Source organism: Agelaius phoeniceus, chromosome 3, assembly GCF_051311805.1.
Source record: "Agelaius phoeniceus isolate bAgePho1 chromosome 3, bAgePho1.hap1, whole genome shotgun sequence".
NCBI classification, from domain to species: domain Eukaryota; kingdom Metazoa; phylum Chordata; class Aves; order Passeriformes; family Icteridae; genus Agelaius; species Agelaius phoeniceus.
In genome coordinates, this window is record NC_135267.1 from 112,566,015 (window position 1) to 112,586,551 (window position 20,537).

The 20,537-nt window shown below is 40.5% G+C and overlaps 1 protein-coding gene across 22 annotated transcripts in view; it reads right to left on the reverse strand.

Moving 5' to 3' along the window:
• The window catches only part of CCDC88A (coiled-coil and HOOK domain protein 88A), a 70,686-nt gene that overhangs the window by 40,899 nt on the left and 9,250 nt on the right, over positions 1-20,537 (reverse strand). For 21 of the 22 annotated variants that reach the window (XM_077176239.1, XM_077176244.1, XM_077176242.1 and 18 more), the window contains exons 4-10: positions 14,125-14,233; positions 10,122-10,191; positions 6,494-6,552; positions 5,816-5,899; positions 5,131-5,271; positions 3,845-4,014; positions 89-170 (exon numbers count right to left, since the gene is read on the reverse strand). In XM_077176239.1, coding sequence (XP_077032354.1) covers positions 89-170; positions 3,845-4,014; positions 5,131-5,271; positions 5,816-5,899; positions 6,494-6,552; positions 10,122-10,191; positions 14,125-14,233 — 715 coding nt within the window. Of the gene's footprint in view, positions 1-88; positions 171-3,844; positions 4,015-5,130; positions 5,272-5,815; positions 5,900-6,493; positions 6,553-9,365; positions 9,546-10,121; positions 10,192-14,124; positions 14,234-20,537 lie in introns of those variants that run through there. The other variant, XM_077176232.1, reaches the window with a different exon arrangement.

Genomic DNA, 20,537 nt, shown 5'->3' on the forward strand with positions numbered 1-20,537 from the left:
TGAAAACATACTTAATATCAAAAAAGAGTGGTGAATTGTTATGGTGGTTGCAACTTTCCTTAAAATAATAAAATTATTAAATCCACACCTCTTGCTGAAGTCTCTTCAGTTCAGCTTCCATCTGTTCCAGCTCTTGTTTACAGTCAAGCAGCTGCTCAGTCTTTTCCTCACTTGAAGAGGAAAACACAAACCAGTTAAACACAGCCACAAAACCTGCTAATGATCACCAGGTTTGAGAATAAAATGCTGAGATTTGTAAGGCTTCCACCTTTAACCCACAATTTCAGGGACAGCAGAGTGTAAAATTGAGGGCTGCCATTAAGATTTAGTTATTTTTTTGGCTTTAGTCTTTATCTAATGTTTTAAATTTGTTGGGCTTTTCGTAGTGCTTTAAATTGTTGTCTCCTACTCACACAGGGCAGAAAACAGGGTGTAAGAAGGAATGTTTGCAATAAGGGATTTTGTGTAAGAAACCACAGATATCACACATGAGTGTGTACCAGGAGATCCACATCCGAAACTCAACTCAGAATAATTTCTAATTACACATTCTAAAGGTCCAAATTCTTTCCAGGAGAACCAGACACTGACCCCTTGTCAGAATCAAGTAAAGCCAATTTTAAGAGCACTTTTACAGCTCTGTAATTTCTCCTTTTCTTGCAGAGCAGAATTAAAGGGTTTTAGGTGTCTTGACTCAACTGAAGAAGATACTGCTTAATGAACTCAGCAATTTCATGAAACACAGAATGAATTTTAACTTTATGGAGACAACACAGTGTCTGTTTTAGTCTACTCAAAAATCTGTGATAAAAACAATTTGACATAGAATGCTACAGTTCTTACATGATTCATTCTTAACTTCCAACTCATTTCCCAATCCTTAAAAATGAATTTCTTAAACCATGACTAAGTGCAAAGGAAATATTTAATTCTCTGACAGACAAAGAACACCTGATGTTAAAAATTCAACTGCACCTCAGAACAAACTCCAGTATTTGCTGGAGAAACCCTGCCAATATTGAATTTTCTTAAAAAATTGATTGCATATTCAAATGTGTTACTGTATTATTCCACATTCTGGAATGCAAGTAAGAAACTAAAGCAGAAAAGGGGGGAATAAGAAAATGTAATGCACTGAAATGTATAATGCTATCTCAAAGCAATCATACCAACAAAAATTAGGTAGGTTTTAAACAAAACTAGAGCAGTTGTTTTTAAAGATGAGCCAATTTCACCATGAATGATCTCTTTGGAAAAGGATTGTTTGGAAAAGGTCACTGAGCCTACAAGCACAGGAGGCTCAGCTCTGCACAGCTCAGTGCAACATCCCTGTCACAGCCTTCCCCCCCCAGAGGTGCTCAGAAACCAGGCACTAACACAAATTTATTCCTGATTCCTGTAACTTTTCCATCAGCATCCATATTCCTGTAATTGTTCTACATGGGAACACACAGAACTCAACCCTCAGAAAATGAGGTGTGCAAATTCCTTCTTTGGAGTTTCTGTATTCCCTGGTTTCCATCCAACTGAAAAATAATCTTTACAAGACCTTTTATAGGAAATTACATCAGCTACACTGCATATTAAACCAGGTATGAAGGTTCACTGCCAAAACCAGATTATAAATAAATTTTATGCTGAGTATTTCCAAGTCTGGAATTAATGTAATTTAAAATTTATCAAATAGATGCAGCATTTAACACTAAATGCTGCAGACAGAAGTTAATTCATCCAAGTCTGGTATTTTAAGATGCTGCTACATGTAAAGGGAAATTATTTACCAACTGAATTCAAATAAGAGTGCAAAATGTGGACTGTTCTGAGCCATCAGTGTTGCCCTAATTGCACGCTTCAGCTCCAGACTGGAGAGGATTGGACTAAATTATACAGAACATACCAGTGTTCACTGTTTAGGCTATCTATTAACTGTCAATCAAACTAATAACAGCAATTTTTTCACTAATTTTCTTGGTGCAGCTGTTTATAGAATATCCTGGGCGGGCTCATTGCAGGAGACACATAATAATACAGACATCAGGGGAAAAGAGCCCCAGCTTTTGTCCTCTGTTCCTCATGAAGACCATGCTGTAGTGGGGGAAGGGGATCCTCAGAGTAAATCAACAAGATCCTTAATCCAGCCAGCTAGAAATCATCTGATCAACAAACTCTGAATTGTGACTTATGCTACCTTCAGCTTGTGATTTAGTTTACATGTCTCCTCTCCCCTGTGCTGAATTTAAAAAAAAAAATAAAATAAATCTTTATTTATGCTGTTTCTACACACATTGAATCTCTTCAGATGGAGCATTTTAATTCAGAACACACACACACTTCACTCTGCTAAAACAACTGACACATTGCTACAGGGAGAAGCAGATTCTCCACAGGTCTGTTACTGATCTTCTCTTTAAATAACTCCTCACTCTGCTCAGATCTGCTCCTTGACTATGAAGACAAAGAGCCCACAGAAACCTGCAGAATCAGGAGCAGTTTTCAGGAGGAAGCAAGTGGTGTGCAGACAAGAAATCTTTTACACAGGAACAAAGAGGTGGGAGATAGGAAAGCATTCTAATGGAAATTTTTTGTCCTATCTGCAATGATTTTGAACCAGGAATTAACCATAGGTGAGTATTTCTTGTTGGAAACAGGTCACCAAATCATGCTGCTGAGAAAGAATCCCTCCTGCTTCATCTCCTTTTAATGATCACCTGGTTTGAGAACAAAATGCTGAGATTTGTGAGGCTTCCACCTTTAATCCATGATTTCAGGGACATCAGAGAATAAAATTTAGGTCAAAACATCATTATGAATACAAACACAGACAAACACAGATGAAATGCTGTATTTGTCCCATGGGTCACAGATCTTGCATTATAAAAATACCCCTCCTGGGGAGCAGTAACTAAAAAAAAACATTTAAAAGGACAAAGAATTACAGGCTGGGGATAGTGTGGCTGGACAGTGTTCAGGCAGAAAGGGACCTGGGGGTGCTGGTTGACAGCTGGTTGAATATGAGCCAGTAAAGTGCCTTGGTGGCCAAGAAAGCCAGTGGCTCCTGGAAGGCCAATGGCTTCCTGCTTTAGGAATTGTGTGGCCAGCAGGAGCAGGGAGGTCATTCTGCCCCTGTACTCAGTGCTGGTGAGGCCACACCTTGAGTGCTGTGTCCAGTTCTGGCCCTCAGTTTGGGAAGGATGGTGAGATGCTTGAGCATGTCCCATGTAGACTTTCAAAACTTCAAACTTTCAGAAGCTTTTTGAAGGTCTACACTGTCAAGCCATACCAATAAACAGAAACAACTGTGTCTTGTGAATGCTGATGCTAGGAACAACTTGTTCCAGATCCTGGGGAAATTCCTTGTGGGTTGCAGGATGAGGAGGGCAACGAGGCTGGTGAGGGGCTTGGAACACAAACCCTATGAGAGCTGGGGAACTGGGGCTGTTTAGCCTGGAGAAAAGGAGGCTTAGAGGTGACTTTATTGCTCTCTACAGCTTCCTGAAGGGAGGTTGTAGGCAGGTGGGGGTCGGTCTCTGACACAAGAAGAGGACACAGTCTCAAGCTATGTCAGGGAAGGTATAGATTGGATATTAGAAAAAAAAACTTCTACCAAAAGAATAAAAAGTACTGGAATGCTCTTCCCAGGGAGGTGGTAGAATCACCATCTCTGGATGTGTTTAAAAAAAGACTGGACGTGGCAGCTGGTGCTATAGTTGAGTTGAGGTGTTAGGGCATAGGTTGGACCCAGTGATCTTAGAGGTCTCTTCCAACCTCATCATTCTGTGATTCTGTGAACTGCTCTGAAGAGGACTGGATGTGTGGAAAGGGTCTGAGTGTGCATTGTACTCACAGCTCCTGCCGGAGCCTCCTGATCTTGGCCTTGGCGTCGGCGAGCTCCACGCTCAGGTGCTGCCGGCTCTCGGTGCGCTTCATGCCGGGGGAGCCGCACGGGGACTGCGCGGCCGAGGCGTGCGGCAGGAAGCGCAGGCAGTCCCGCTCCTCCGACAGCTCAATGATGGTCTGAGGGCAGAGAACAGGGCAGAGTCCAGAGGGGCCCTCACAGAGACACCTCTGTGTGTCATTCATTGCAAACACTGCAAAGGCACCACAACCATGGAAAGGTTTTGGCCATCGAGGAAGTCTAAAGCTCTGCCTGCAGCTCTACGCCTAAAGCAAAGACCCGCAGCTTTTGAACAGGACCTTCTGCTGGTTTAGATTTTATTTTTCTGCTATTCTAAATTTTATTTTTCACTTCAGACTTTTAACCCCACAAAATGACCAGTGCTCAGAACAGACTGGGTAATCAAAGGTGCAAATTCCTTGAAAACCACCACCTCTTAAAAATAAAGATACACATGTATCTCTAAACAAAGTCGTGTTCTTCATCCTTGACAACTGAATAAAGTGCCAGATCTACAGGAATATTCCTATTTTCCCCTACAAATAGAGGTGTTGGCCAAATATGAGCATCTCTCACAGTTTGAAGTATTTTTCCTTTGCTTTGCACAAAGGCATCACCCCCATCCTCTCCCCTCTGTTTTATTCCTCCCAAGGCTGTGATCTGGAAGAACTGTCAAAGGAATATCTGGAATGATTGCACCATTGACACACCCACTCTACTGAGGGGCAAATCTGGGACCACCAAGATGATTCACAACTTTGCAGTAAATATAGTTCTGTTCCTTGATTCTAACATGGTACAACAACTGTGCCTCAAGATAAGTCTGCAAAACCTCCTCTGCTGGTATGGATCTGCTTTATTCCCCTCAAACCTGGACGACAGGACATGGGAATAGAACAGCTTTCAGTGACTGCCTTGCAAATTGATGGGTTATTGATTCCTGGTAAATGCAGCTGATACAGCTTTGGAGTCTCTGCTTTCAGCTGCTGATCAATGCTGAAGTTGTTTCCCACTCTGGCTATGTGGAAAAGATCACCTCTTATCGTTCCTACTTTATCTTTCCTACATTATTAAACAAATATGTACAGAGGAACTCCCTGAAACAAAGTTCTGGCAGCCAGGAATCCTTGCTTTAACATGTCAGCAGAAAATTAAACTGTTAGTTATAAAAATCCTGAGCTGAATTATCTCAGAAAAAGATGATTTCTTGTATTTCTCTTAAGCCACATGCATACCTCTGAGTGCTCATCTCTTTCATCTATAAGCCTTTTTAAATGCAAGGCCATATTTTTCAGGAGAGGCTCAACATACTCTTGTGTCAGCACAATGACATCCATCCACTGCAGGTCAAACACATTTTCCTGATTATGAGTTACCTACATGGGGTGAAATGAAAGGGAAAAAACATCCTCTTGGAATTTTAAGAGTAGAAAGGAAAAATAAAGCTGCAACTCTACAGGTTAAGTTTTCTGGATAAGGTATGAAAAAACATTTAAAATATATTTAATTGTATGTAAAGAAAGAATTTTTTGTCTGCCTGGAAGCAGCACCTTGTCCTTCTGGTGACAATAACATTATAAATTACCTACCACATACATTTGATTGGAATTATATTTTATAAAGAAATCTGCATAGAAAGATTTCACTAAACTAAATTTGCTGTATGTAACTAAGAAATTCTTGAAGCAACAAATTTGCTTTCTGGTACTGCTCTAAAAATAAAACCCAAAAATGCTCAATCATTAAATCTTTTTGTGAATCAAGTGAAAAAATAAAGCCTTTTTGCTTACTACAACCACTCAATATGCAAATCACATATGTGATTTACTTGCCATTGAACACGTGCAACTCCCCCTCCTGCAATGCAATATTCCATCTCAAAAGATCCCCAAAATTAAAAGCAAAAACCCCCCAAAATACCTCCTGAATATGGGCTGCAACAGCTGCTCTGGTATCAAAATCCAGACTTTGGATTCTTTCAATAAATTCTTCTTTTTTCTGACACTAAAAATAGAGACATCTATTTTATACACATTTATATGTATAATTGCAAGTATTTTCATTCCTCTTTTGCATTTCTTAAGAGCTAAAACTTCTAAAGCTGACATTGCAATGGCCACATGACTAAATTATTATCCAATAATTCTGGTGACCAGTAAATCCCTAGTTCATGCCATTTTACAGTAATTATAACTTTCAACACTAATTAAATGATACAAGGAAAATCAAATTGAAATGGTACAAGAAAGAGGTTTCTTAAAATTGCTACTTATTCAAATTCTGTGATAGTTCATTAAAAACATGAAACAGTGCAGTGAGTTCATTTTCAGCACTTTACCATTTCCACCCTTTCTTTACAGTATCAGGTAAATTAACACTATTGAAATTAATAACCCATGATGGTGGTATCAGAGGTATTTGTGCAATAACAGGTGTAGAGTTGTAGTCATTTAACTAAAAATCTGAATATTCCCATTTTCCAAGGAATGCAGTTGTACCACCAAAGGAAGAAGTTTTACACCACCCCAAGTATTAAAATAGTAAGAAAAGAGATGAGTAATTCAAAAGTTTCATAGAGACAAACACAATTAAACTCACCTGAACTGCACAACCAAGCAAAAGCAGGAGGAGCTTTTTTACTTCTTCAGTACCTGGCTCTGAGAAGAAAACAAGAAAAAATGGTAACTGTAAAATGGTAATTAGAGCTTACTCCCCTATCCCTCAGAAAACAGGAGGTTTTCTTGTTATTTCCATAGAATTTATGTTAACCTAGTTTAGAAAAGAACCAGAGGAGCTTTCAGCTCAGTCCTTTTTGCCATTTAACTGCTGACTTCCAGAGTAACCAAACACCTGAACAGCCAGAACAATTTCAAATGGAAAAATAATTCAGCCCTTCAAAAAGCAAAACTTCAGAGTGACATTTTTAGAAGTGCTTTGGAGACCTACAATCAAGTTTTCAAAGGTAATCTCAGGTCTCTCAAGATAGTTACAAAAGTGCTTAAATTATCTGTCACTGCCAAATTGGAAGAGTTTAGGTGACAAGTTCATTTAAATTCCTTACAAAGCTGTATTAGATATTCATCTGCACATCCAAAAAATCAAAATGTATTTCCAAATCTGGCCTTAAGCATCTTAATCTCCTAAAGAAGCTTAAAGAACTCTGTTTACAGATTAATAAAAATGTTTCTTACTTTTTACGTTGACAATGTCCTCATCTTGCTACTAAATATAGAAATATATTCTAAATCTAGAACATAAATGCCATGAAGCAAATGCTACAAGGATGACAAAACAGTTTAGGCATTGACTCAAGCTGCTGCTTTTGGAGGGAGCTACATAATGTGTATATTCCCAATGATCATGGAATATTGCAATTTTTCAAGAGGTTTCTCAGGTAGATAAATACATTACAAAAAACATAGACTCAGATGGGCTATTTCAGTCATTTATTCAGGCTTCTTGTATCCCAAAGGCTCAAGCTGTGAAGTCTTTCATGGAGAAATAGAAAAAGCATCAAGGAAAGTGTTTCACCAGAAGCTGCTTCAGTGGAAGAAGGGGAATTCAAGCTGGCTTTCTGTCTTATCAATAAAGGTTAACAGGAACAGTGCAACAGGAGAATCCAACAGCTCAAAGCCTGCATTCACTTACCCCAATAAATTAATCATATTTTCTTAATTTTTAAGCAATCCCTAAGCTCCTCTTCACTCTTCATCTCCTGACTGCCTTTCAAACACCTGCCTGAATATTGATTCCTTGTCTCTCCCCCACATTCCCCGAAGGAAGAGACCAAAATACTGAACCATCTCAGCTTCCCTCATCTTCTGTTTTTCTTCTTTTTCCTCCATCAGAAACACAGAAATAGATGATTCTGTTTTACTCTCTTCAACCTGCTGCTGAACTTTGTCCTTACCCTGTGTCACTGTTTGATCTTCCCTGTGCTCACCCTAAGGAATCCCTGACTTTCACACCCTCTGCAGGCTTCCATCCTCCCCTGCCCTGCTCCCTCAGGAATATGAACTTTCATCTTTCCCCTTCCCCTTGGCCTCATCATTATCCCTCTGTAATTTAATTTAACATTTACAGTCCCAGGCTGTAGCTCTCCTCCAGTTTTCTCCTCCAAGTGCCTCCCTGCCAGTCAGCTCAGGAAATATTTCCTGATAAAATCCCTGCTGACCTGTTTTACCCAACCTCAACTCCAGCCTTCTCCCTGCATTTGCCTCCAGGAGCCAACTGCCTCTGGTAGTGCTGCTCCATCTGCAATTTGGCATCTCCTGGGATTTCTCTACTAATAAATAATTCCCTAAGTGCAAAGGGGAAAAACTGGGCAACATCCCTGTGAAAAATCACCCCTCCAGCCTAAGTTTTAGTGGACCAAATCCAAGTTGTTATCAGGGAATTGACTTTTACTCTGAGGCTGGCCTTGATGGAACCAGATTTACACAGCAAGTGTCTCCAAAGATCTCTGAGGGTTCATTTCCCTGCACCTGCCCAAAACAACCTTAAAAAATCCATGTAGTGATGAGATCCTTTCCCAAGTGACACAACAAGAGCAGCCCTAACTTTCAAAGGGGAAAGGTTCTGGACAGAACCCAGAAGAACAGGTCTGTATTTTAGTTCAGATCAAACTCTGGGGTAGAACTCCAGCAGGGAGCTGAAACACCTTCAAGAATGTTGTCCAGGCATAACCATTTTTTAAAAATGTGAGTGCTACACGACAGAAAAGTCCAAATTTTCTCACAAATGCAACAAAATCCCCACAGAAGAGCAAAGCACACACCAGCAGAGCTGCCAAACCACAGATCCCAGAACACAAAGACAACTCCTTAAAAATGACCAAACCATAAAATTGAATGTATACAACTGAATGCAGTATTATTTATCTCTGTGGGGTTTGATAGTGCATTTTCAATGAAATGTCATCTTACACTACACAATGTTATTAAAACATTTTCTCTCAGTATCTTGAACAGAATAAAAAATGTCACTACAAAACAATACTAGGAGCTGGGGTTTTTTAAATCTGTTTTTCCAGTAAATCTGCTTTCTAGGCAAATCCATGGAGTCTTTCAAAAACCTTAAAAAAGTCTGGAATCAAAATTATAAAAGCATGATGCATTCTGTTCTTTTGGAAAGGAAGGGACCACATTCACACTTCTTGGTGCATATGACAGCAGCTGCACATATAAAAACTGAAAAAGCTGTGACCTCGGAAGCAAAAGCAGCAATGCTCAAAAGCAGAAAGTAAAACCCAAAAGAATTAAAGCAAGATACCTACAGAGATGGGATAGTGCAGATGGGATATGGAAAATACCAATGTTATGAGCCCTGGGACTGGGAAGTGAGGAAACACAGATGGTTCTTCTGGCTCATGAGGAACCCCCTGGCCCACAGACACAGCAGCAGAGAAGACATCCCAAAGAAATCAAAGCAGCCAGGGGAAGCCACACAGCCTGGTAGAGCAGTTCCTGACCTCTCTGCTGAGGTGGCAGAACGTCAGCAGGACAACACCTGGGGCACATGACACCTAGGGAAATAAATTCTGCCCAATCCACCGTGGCTCCATGCAGGCCAGGTGTGTCTGCTCCGTGCTGCTGGAATTGAGAGCATGGTGCAGAGATCCCCAAGTGGCTGTGGACAGTCAGCTGGATCCACACTGGCTAATTTTCTTGGTCTGAAAATTGCAACTCTCAGAGCTGGAAGCAGAGAAGGTGGGAGCATGGAGAAGACAGTGTCAGTTCAGGGAGAAAACAAGAAGGTAATTGCAATATTTTTCAGGTATGGATGCAAGAGAAGCAGGAGAGTTTGGGGGAAGGAGAAACAAGGATCAGGAGCTGGATCAAGTGAGATGCACTGAACTGCCAATTCCCTCAGCAGTGACACAGGTAAAGAAAGTTGAAGGTGCAGTAGCTGGGAGTACACGGAACTTTAACTCTGTGCCATCAGTGGTTCACTGGTTGCTGGGAAATGCACTGGGCTCAGTATAAATCCTAGTGAAAGCCAGGGCTGAGGCTGTGACAGAACACATTTTTTAGAGTGTGGACCCTTTGTGTGGACAAAGAAAATCATTATTAAATCATTACTCATCATTGTTAAACCACTTAGTTGATAAAGTATTTCAACAATCTTCTGTTGAGAAGCTCAACCCTACAGGAATTTTATTTCCAGTGAAAGAATATAAATGATCACACCAGTATACATTTTTATCTTAGTCAAAAAATAAACTTACCAGAAAAAGGATTTTTGCCAATTATTAGCACATTTGGCAAAGACATCATGATCAACTGCTGCAAAGTCTCCTATAAAAGTTAATTAAAACATTATTTACATCATATGTACTGAATGAACACAAACATCAAATGCCAACAGCCATTAAAGAGAAATCAGTATTTATTAAACAGTTTTAATATTTTTCAGGACTTCACGCATACAATTCATACAATACTTAATTATTTGCATTCTAATTAAAAAAACAACTAACAAATATGAGTTACTTGTACAGAAGCTTTGTTTTACTGGTTTGCACAATCATCTCACACAGCAAAATCCTCTCGTGGCAATGAGCTGGCTTAGGGATCTTAAGCCAACGAGATCCCCAGTCTCAGAATGCAGCAAAACCCTTTAAATTTATTATGTTCACGTTTCCCTGACTATCCTATTGATACATATTTGTTTTATTGGCTCTAAGGTGCATTTCTACTGCAAAAAACTCCATTTCCTTTATTTCACGGTTTCTTTGGCCTCACCAAAAGGTGGATGTGAAAACCCCAGGGGTTTTTGCTGCAGTGACACTGGGCCAGCTGTGAATAGAAAGGTACAAACCCATGGAGTTTTAGCTGGAAGTGCCACACACCAGGCAGCAGCTCTGCCTATCTGTGCCATGGATTCCATCAATGGAGCTCCTGTAATGGCTGTAATCGGGTCAAATCCCCAGTCTAGACAGAGCCTAATTCTCCTGAAGCAGAAGAGTCTTTTTCCTGCTCCCAGATATTTATTCCCAGCAGATGCCATCCTATAGTCAGGCTTTTTGTTTTTCCACAATGACAGATCCATTATTATATAAAATGTTCCTACTCTAAAGCAACACATTCCAGGAGAGCCCAAGGCACACATCAGGTGTCACTGTAAGCAACAACCTAACACAGGTCCACTTGTTTTAGGTCAAATTGAAAAAAAACCCCCAATATTTCTTAAAAAACACCAGTGGAAATTATTAGCTACAGCTCTACCTGAAAGTTCCCACCAGTTCATATACAACATCAACATTATACCTGAATTGATGAACAGTAGACTGCAAAATATACATTTCCTCTGGACAAGCCTAAGACAAATTATAAGGAGGCAAAAACCAGCTTTGACCTCCTCCAATATCATGAAGTTTAACCAACTGTGACACCTGTACTTCTCAAGACCTTGATAAAGACTATTTTCAAATAAAAATAAGACATTAAGTCTTATTTTTATTTGAAAAGGATGTTTTAAATCAATATAAAACAGATAAAAAATAGTGAATTTAAGGAGTGTTGACAGCTACTATGAAAGAAAATCACATATTTTTAAAGTGGCTTTTTGTTGTTTGCTTTTGTTGTTTTCTGGGGGTGGTTTTTTTGGTTGTATCTCAAATAATTCCACGGTGCTATCATGAAGCTGTATCACAGCAGAGCATGAGCAGCAGTAACTAAAACCTGTGTCCTGAACAGACACGATCACCTGTTTCCTTACAACACCTCTGCCTTGCCCCAGAGATGTCTGACACCTTTTCTGTCTCTTGGTGTTAACCTCAGCACTGGCTTTGCTTGTACAAACTTTCACAGCTCACTAGCATTTATTTTACTGAAGATTTTCACCTCCTCACTCAAATCTGCTGAGAGTCATGGACAATCACTGAATTAAACCTCTGGAGCCCACAAAAAAATTTAGCATCATTTATCTTGAACTAACTGCTGCGAACAGTTCCGTGCTCTTACACTGCCAAGGAATGTACACACTCCAATTACTGCTTCAGGACCAGAACTGTAATTCCAGAGAATAACAAAGATGATATAGGAACAAAAAAAAAAATTGACTAATCTAACATAACACCTTAATTTTGAATGTTACATTCTACCAGTGCAGGTTTTTGACAAGTACCTCCACAGCACTGATGTAATTTTTCACTGCACTGAGGGAAGGTTTCCCACAGATGTTATAAAACCACATGGAACAAACCAGCACGGACAAGCTCCGAATGAGAAGTGTTAAGAGTTAGGTTAACATAGTGCTAAAAATCCCAAATTCCCACATTCATCAGTGTGTGATGCCAGCCCTCAGGAAAATCCTGTGTGGTGCAGGGAATGGTGCCCTGTCCCCTCCCTGGGCTCCCAGGAACAGCCCCAGGAACAGCCCCAGGCAGGTTCCTGCACTCTCAGCTTTCAGGAGCACTGGGCTGTGAGGCTCCTGCCCCACCCCAGGCTAAGGGAGCCCTCTCAGTTTGATTCCAAGGCATCCATCAAGCCTCAGCTTTTCCTGCCTTGGGGAATTTCACAGGTGACAGGAACTCAAGTGACCCCTCTGTGAAACAGCCCATCCTTTATCACTTCAGCTACCACAGAGCACAAACCTCCCTGCAGGCACTGTAGGGAGTGAATATCTACACATGCAAAAAGCAATTCTAGATTCCAAGGAGCTCTCCAGCCTTCACTCCTGCCAGAAACACCAGCACATGTTTGCAGGGTGACCAACACCCTGAAAGACTGGGGAGGAAAAGAGGGGAAAAGTGTATAAAACAGTTAAAAAAGGGCAGTTCAATATAGCTTGGACCACTAAAGACATGGTGACTGGTTTTACCACTTCTTAAAAAAGAATATTTTTTTATTTTAAAAAAGCTCTAATAAATTTGTTTCTATCACAAAGGTTTGGAGCAACATCTGCAATCCTGAACCATCCAAAGGTACCTAAATGCCAGCAATTCTGCCTGGTCCTGGAGCACCTGGACTGGTGCTACCATGAGGCCAGAGCAGGATAGGGAATGCTTTGTGTTCCAAAAAAGATCAATCCTGTCAGTGTTTGTGCCTCCTGTCGCACCAGCTGTGGAACACTAATGCTGGTGGAAAATTACTTCCTTTGGGAAAAGCAAAAGCATGTGGGCCTTAGCAGGCAGCACAGAAATCCATGTGCAGGAGAAAAGGGTGGGAAGTGCTGGGAAGATGCTCCATGGCTGGTCAGGGCAGTGACAGCTGGAATCCTCACTGCACTCAGAATTTTGGGAAGCAGTGACAGCTGGGAATCCTCACTGCACTCAGAATTTTGGGAAGCAGTGACAGCTGGAATCCTCACTGCACTCAGAATTTTGGGAAGCAGTGACACCTGGGAATCCTCACTGCACTCAGAATTCTGGGAAGCAGTGACAGCTGGAATCCTCACTGCACTCAGAATTTTGGGAAGCAGTGACAGCTGGAATCCTCACTGCACTCAGAATTTTGGGAAGCAGTGACTGCTGGGAATCCTCACTGCACTCAGAATTTTAGGAAGCAGTGACAGCAGGGAATCCTCACTGCACTCAGAATTTTGGGAAGCACACTCTGTGTGAGGACCCAGGAGGAGGAGGAGCAGGCTCCAGGCCAGGAGGTGCAGGGAGAGGCAGAGCAAAGGATTTGTGCCAGGTCTGGGCTCTCCTGGCAGGAAGGAGCAGGGGAGTGGGGAAGGGCACTAAAGGCACACTGAAGGGACACTGGTGACAGCAGCAGTGCCCAGCTGTGGCGTGTCCATGCGTACAGCACACCCTGTCCAGCTCAGCATCCAGCAGGAGCAGCTCCTACTGCTGCATCCAACTTCAGTTGCTCTTTGGCTCTTCTACAGCTCTGACTTAGATCCTCGCTGCATTTACTAAAAATTCCCAAATTAATTCTAAACCCAGTACATTTCATCATGTTCTTCTAACAAAAATTCCATTTACAAGACTAAATGCACATGTAATAATGTCTCTCACTGGCACAAAACTTGGTCCAACTCAGTAAATACCAACCACAGGAGTAACTGCACACAGAGAGTATCTATTCTGTAAACAGATCATTATTCATACAGAAGTGCATTAACACCACCTTTATACCTGTAAACAGTGATAAGAAATTTGACCAGATATCTAAACAATCATCTCTTATTCATCTTACTCCTGTTACCCTTAAAGCCACAACTACAGAAGAAAATTTAGAAATAATTCCAGGCAAAACATAGCACAACAAACAATTACTGACCTGATAGTAAGTTTTTATTTGTTTCACCAAAATAGACAAATTTTGAATCCTTAATGATGCATCATTGTTTACTTTTTTGTTTATCCTCTGATTAGCAGACTTTGGATTGCTGCAAGAAGAACAGAAAAAAGAACACATTAAACACACTGAACATTAATCTTTAAAGCTTTGTCTATAAAACAAATGGTATAGTTCATGTGCCAGCACAGCCATTCCTTGTCTTGATAACCATGCCTTGTTTTTCCCTCCACAAATCAATAAGGACTTGTGGAAGATGCAAAGAGCTTGAAATGTGTCTCTGACACAGCCAGCCAGCCTCACATTGCTGTTTGCTGCCAATGCAGCCTGAAACCGGGAGCAGCCACCACAACGCCCAGGGAATGGCTCTGACAGGAAAGTTTCTGTGGCTGTATGATGCTATTTACTAGGAACAAAACGTAATTTTAACCTGTAGAATGATGATGGATATGAAACACATCGTGCTACACACACACTAAGCTGTTTTGGATGTATTTACAGGTTGCTGGAATGTGACAACAAAGGGATTATTAATTGGAGTTTTTGTCATGTACTATCGTATGCTACCAGATTTTTCTCTGGTCTGTCTTGGCTGCAGGGAGGAAATCAATCACTTTTTGCTCCACAAAGCAGAAAGGATCTGAGGAAAGGCAGAGGAGTCACCCCTTTTCAATACCTTGTAACACACAGAGGACAGCAGCACAACCATTCACTGGGATTTCCCATGGAAAACCATGCAGAATCAAAGCACACCCCATAACACTCCCTGAAATGTTTGAAGAATTCCTAAGGGATGGCCAGTGTGAAGTTTCTCACTTTTACAGATTCTTGATGATGCAACTTTTGATATTTAATGGCATTATTGTATTGTTCGAGGATACTATTATTGTCAGATAAATGAGAGCTGGCTGGGATGCTGCACTCAAAAACAAACTACCAATTTCTCCTTGTCAAACCAGGGCTCCCAGCAGGGATGTGTGTCTGCTGGCTCTGGTTTTATTCAACATTGTCATTAATGATTTAAACAATGGAATATAGAATACACTTTCCAGAACAGCCACTGGCAAACTTTAGGAGAAAAAAAAATCCCAAAGAACAACCTTCAAAAAATACTATGGCAATGGAGAATGATCCTGGTAATGTGCAAAAGTAATGGAATTCAATAACTCAGTCACAGGCAGAGGATTAGAGTCAGAACCAAATGCAGAAAGAGGAGTTATTTGCTATAAAACAAAAATGACCTGAATATTATGGTATCATGACTTACTCTGATGCAATTTATTCCTTTGATTGGTAGTTTCACATACTCTCTGTACAAAAATTACATATTTTTCATTTATATATAAATTACTTACACAAACTTTATTTGCCTTTTACAGCTAGCTTAAATTTAGAATATTAGATTTTTTAAAAAAATAAATATTTATGTCTTTTCTTCAGTTTATTGCTATCAGCATTTCCTGGCTTATAAACACAAATAGAAATAATAGAAAAACCACTGCTGGGAAAGGAAGTCAGGTCATATAAAAAATGCACCTCCAACACACAGATATTTCTAAAAGAAAAGCAGCAGACCAAGGATCTTTTTTTCTGTATTTATTATTATAAATCTAGGAAAATTAGGACATGGGTAATTGCCTCATCAGCATGTTCCTAAAAATATTTTAAACAATTAAAATAAATTTTAGAACATATTAGCCCAACCATGTGACTAAGATGTGACCTTGGGTCTATTAGATCAGCCAACCTGTAGCTGTAAAAGCAACTAAATGGGCTAAAAATAATTATGCTTTGCAGATGGACAGAACTGGACCCCTTTCCACACTGAATTCATTCAAATTTGTTAAAATCAGAAGAGAAAATCCACAATAAATCCTGCTGACCTCCAGAGATCAGCTGAAGTCTCCTATTTCTACATGCATATCTCCAAAAGGCCGATTTGGGCCCTTAATCTTCATCTTTAATCTTAATGACCACGGGATTATCTCTGGGCTTTTTCATCATCTTCAGCAGCATTTCTACAGCCACACATTTCAGATGCCTGTCCCTTTAGAGCACTCAAAGCAGGGCACAGGGGTTTCCTGTTGTGCCAGGATGTTGTGCCAGCTCTTATTTTAGCATCAACACCAAAATTAGTGTGCAACCACAAGAACTCAAAACACAAACGTCATAAAAGCTCAGGCTTTCCATTTTCTCATTTCCAAAGCTGCATTAGGATATTGAGATTGATCCTGGATGAACAAAAACTTCAATATTTGCATAGCACTGGATCTTCATGACACCACAGGATCAGCCCAGCCAGCAGGGAAGAGCTGCTTTAACAACCTCACCTCCCTCCACGACAAGCTTAGTGCCAAAATGATTCATTCCTGCAGCTTAAAACAGAATTCGGAGGGGTTTTTGTTTTGGTTTGTCTTTTTGTTGTTGGCTTAAATTGCAGGAAGCAGTTTACTGAGATTGTGAATTTTTGCTGGGAAAACTTGGGCTGCAGATGTGCTCTGGAGCTGGATTTTTACCACTGGGAAAAACTCCACTGTCCAGTTTCAAGATGCTCTGCTAGTGCAAATGACCAGCACCTAAAATCAGAATGTCAGCCTTGGGACAACCTGATGCACAGAAAAACATTATTTTAGTAATTTTAAACTTTTCCAAAAGATGATTATGGCAAAGGGTCCAACAGAAACCCTAAACTCCAAGTTCCCTTGACATTTTTCAGCAGAACTTAAAAGTAGGTAGTGGGAACAAGAAGTTTAACCCACTGGTTTTAAGGTTCAGTAAAAGCAAGGTAGTGAGATATCAGTACTACTCTCTACCAATCATTTTAAATTTATTAAACATGTACCCTCAATAACTCACTATTGGTAGTAGATTTCTTTTTCTGGTTTTCTGGTAACTTCTGTCCTCTTGGCTGATTATTCTTCAACCATGGGAGGTCAGTTGTTTTTGACACTCTCAGTTAGTACGTGACTAGGATGAGTGACTTGGACAAGAAATTGTTTCCCATGCTTGCCAGAGTGCAATCCTGCTCTCAGCACCTTCCAGTGCAAACAGGACTTCACCTCTGTGCTGCAGTGATTGAGGTTTTTCTAACCACATTATGCCATGAAATGATGATAAACACAGACTGTTTCTAGGCTACCTACTAAAATGGCCCTGTGCTGAAAAGTCAATGTTGAAAAGTGAGGGATTCCCACCAAGCAGCCTCTGTGCTGGTGTTCAGCAGAGCTCCCTGATCTTCAGGCACTGATTTATTTCTACCTTTCACATTGTGTTAGAACTGTCAGGTTTGTGCATGGAGCAGCCAAGCACAGACCTGACAGGTCCCTCCTCACACCAGTGCTATGAAAGGACCATGATTAGGTCTTTGAACAGGAAATTCCTTATTTAAAAAAAAAAACAAACTAAACAACTAAACCCACCTTCCCTTCCAATACTGATAACCAGGTCTCATTTTCTCAAAGACTCCAACCTGAATGCTCAGTAATCCACTAGACAGCATTTTAAATATTATTTATTTAGTCAATATAGTTCATCATCTCAAGTATTGATATCTTAATTTGTCCCTCTTGAAGAGGAAATAATATAGCAGGATGCTTTATTTCCATTTTATGTGGTTCATAGAAATTTTTTCAGGCTGGTCCAAGTCATGGCATACTAATACTTTTTACTAAGCATGAAGTCTCTATGTGCAACTATTTTTCATACAGGAAGATGAAATTCTAGACATGAACTGCCAGAACCTTCTCAGAGCCACTCTAAACTTATTTACACTTCTGGAAAACTAATTTATTAAAGAGTTTAATGAAGTACTTCACTTATACCTATAAGTTGAACTGTTGAATTTCTACAACTAGTATAATGTTTCTATTTTTATTAGTGCAAAACAATTCTGTTCACTAGAATAGTATATAATAGTATATAGTATAATAGTATATAATAGTAATAGTATAGTATATATTAATAAATAGGTCCAGTGACACTGAAATAAACTGATGGAAATACAGGATGCAAATTAAATAATTTGGAAGATCAAAAGATCTACATTGCCAGTTTAAGATACAGCTTTAAAAAGCAGTGTCTTAAAACTGTGTTTTTAAAACCCTCAGATTCTGGTGGCTACCAGAAACATTTTTAAGGCCATCCCTGCTCTGAACTGCTCCTTTTATGAGGTGGGGATACTGAGCTGCTTCAGTGGCAAACAGCCCAGCAAAATAGGGCAAATCTGTCTAGAAGTCGATAGGAAGCAGAGCGGTAAAAGATGCCCTGAAGCAATTTTACATTTAAGAGCAACCTACTTATGACAAGATACATTAATTTCAATAGCAATAAAAGCAGACAGGAGCATCTATCCCAATCATGCATTAGTTTAAAACTCCTGATTACACAGGGAACTTCAGTGATTTTTGAAATACTACCAGTGTCATGAATCACAGATTGAGACTTCATATAATCGGGGATTATGTGTCTTTAATTTTTCATTGACCAAAATCTATCAGAAATGGCAATGTGATAGCTTAATGGCCTCATGCTTAAATCTATGCAGACTGCAAACCAGTTGTGTCCTCCCTTGCCATCTGTTCCTTGATGGTACTTAATGATTAAGTCTGGTATCATAACGCTCCCTAATTTGAAATATACCATTGTTTGAATGTATTGGGTGAGTTCAGTGAAATGCTACCCTGTGGTTCAGCTTACAGCAGCACAGCATTCACTTGTGCAAATAAATGCTGCATGCCTAATAGTGTTTATTTTCTGCAAAGTCCTTTTAACTGGAATGCTGAGGTATCTGTCAAATATTTCAGTTATTACTGGTAACAGTATTTTGGGATAGCCTCCAACTAATAAAGCAGCATTTTCATTATTTACTACTGGCACAAAAATAATAAGCATGCTCAAAATGTGTTTTACAAAGAGACTTAATACAGAAGTGGCCTTTTACTGACAAAACAATAAAAAAGTAAAAATAACCATGGGGCTTTCACTAGAGAATAATGGATGATCTTCAAATTGCTTCACATTTTACAATCTACCTTTTAGTCATAAAACACTGCATTTCTATCCTTGAGATGATACTGCTAGAGCAGCAGCCAGTGCAGTGTTGAAATGGTCACCTGCCCCAACATCTGAAGATAGCCCAAACACTGAGATGCACTTTGCCACAGGATCAGCATTAAATCCTCCATTTAAGGGCTCTGTGCTAGCTCTGCACTTAGCAAGGCCTGAGTGCCAGAAGCCCAACAGCTGTATCCAACGTTTTCTGCCTCATGATCCTGTGAGCTTTAGGAAGCAGGCCTAACATCAAACGTCTTTTGGCCCTTGCACAAAACCCCACTTCCTAGGATTATGTCCAACATCATAAACTGCTAGGAGGCTGAAGCCCTGTGCCTACTGAAAAATAAAAACCAACCAAACCATGACCAACTGGCCAGACCCAAACAGAGTGGCTGGTGGGATCGCAGGGAGCGCTGCCAAGAACATATCTGTGCACGCTGAGCACATGCACACAGCTTCCCTCTGCCAGCCTCAGCATCTGAGCAGCTCAACTGCTTGAGCTGTGTGGCTCCTCAAGGCTGCAGGGTGCTGGGAAAGCTGCAGCTGTGTCCTGCTGCCTGTGTCTCCCTGCCCCAGGGATGGGCACCTGCTGCACATCACAGCCACTGCCTGGTCCCCATCAGCGTGAAGGGACATCCCCTGACAGCCCCACACTGCCAGGGACATGGCACTGTGCCCACAGCCAGGCTGTACCACAGGGCATTCAACAGGTCTGCTGACTGAGCTTTCATTTCTTCTTCCCAGGGTTTAAACAAAGTCCAGCACAGCCCAGATTTATTTTTGTTCTCTTTTCCCTAACTGCAGTGAAGATGATGTATGCAGGTGAGTAAAATGTGTGAGAAAACAAGGAAGGAGGTAAAACAGTTCACCTGGCATTGACTAAACACATCTGTGACTAAGCAAACTCTTGAGGAAAAGACCAAAACCTTGGACCCTTGTGACCGTGTTCCCAGGAGTCTGAGGATGAGGGAAGAGATGAGGATCTGACTCCATGGTTCAGAAGGCTGATTTATTATTTTATGATATATATTATATTAAAACTATACTAAAAGAATACAAGAAAGCCAGCCTTCTGATGAAATCCTAAGAATAGAAAAAGAAGGAATGATAACAAAGGCTTGTGTCTCGGACAGAGAGTCTGAGCCAGCTGGACTGTGATTGGCCATTAATTAGAAACAACCACGTGAGCCCAATCCCAGATGCACCTGTTGCATTCCACAGCAGCAGATAACCATTGGTTACATTTTGTTTTTGAGGCTTCCCAGCTTCTCAGGAGGAAAAATCTTAAGGAAAGGATTGTTCATAAAAGATGTCTGTGACAGACCCTCAGTTCCAACTTCATA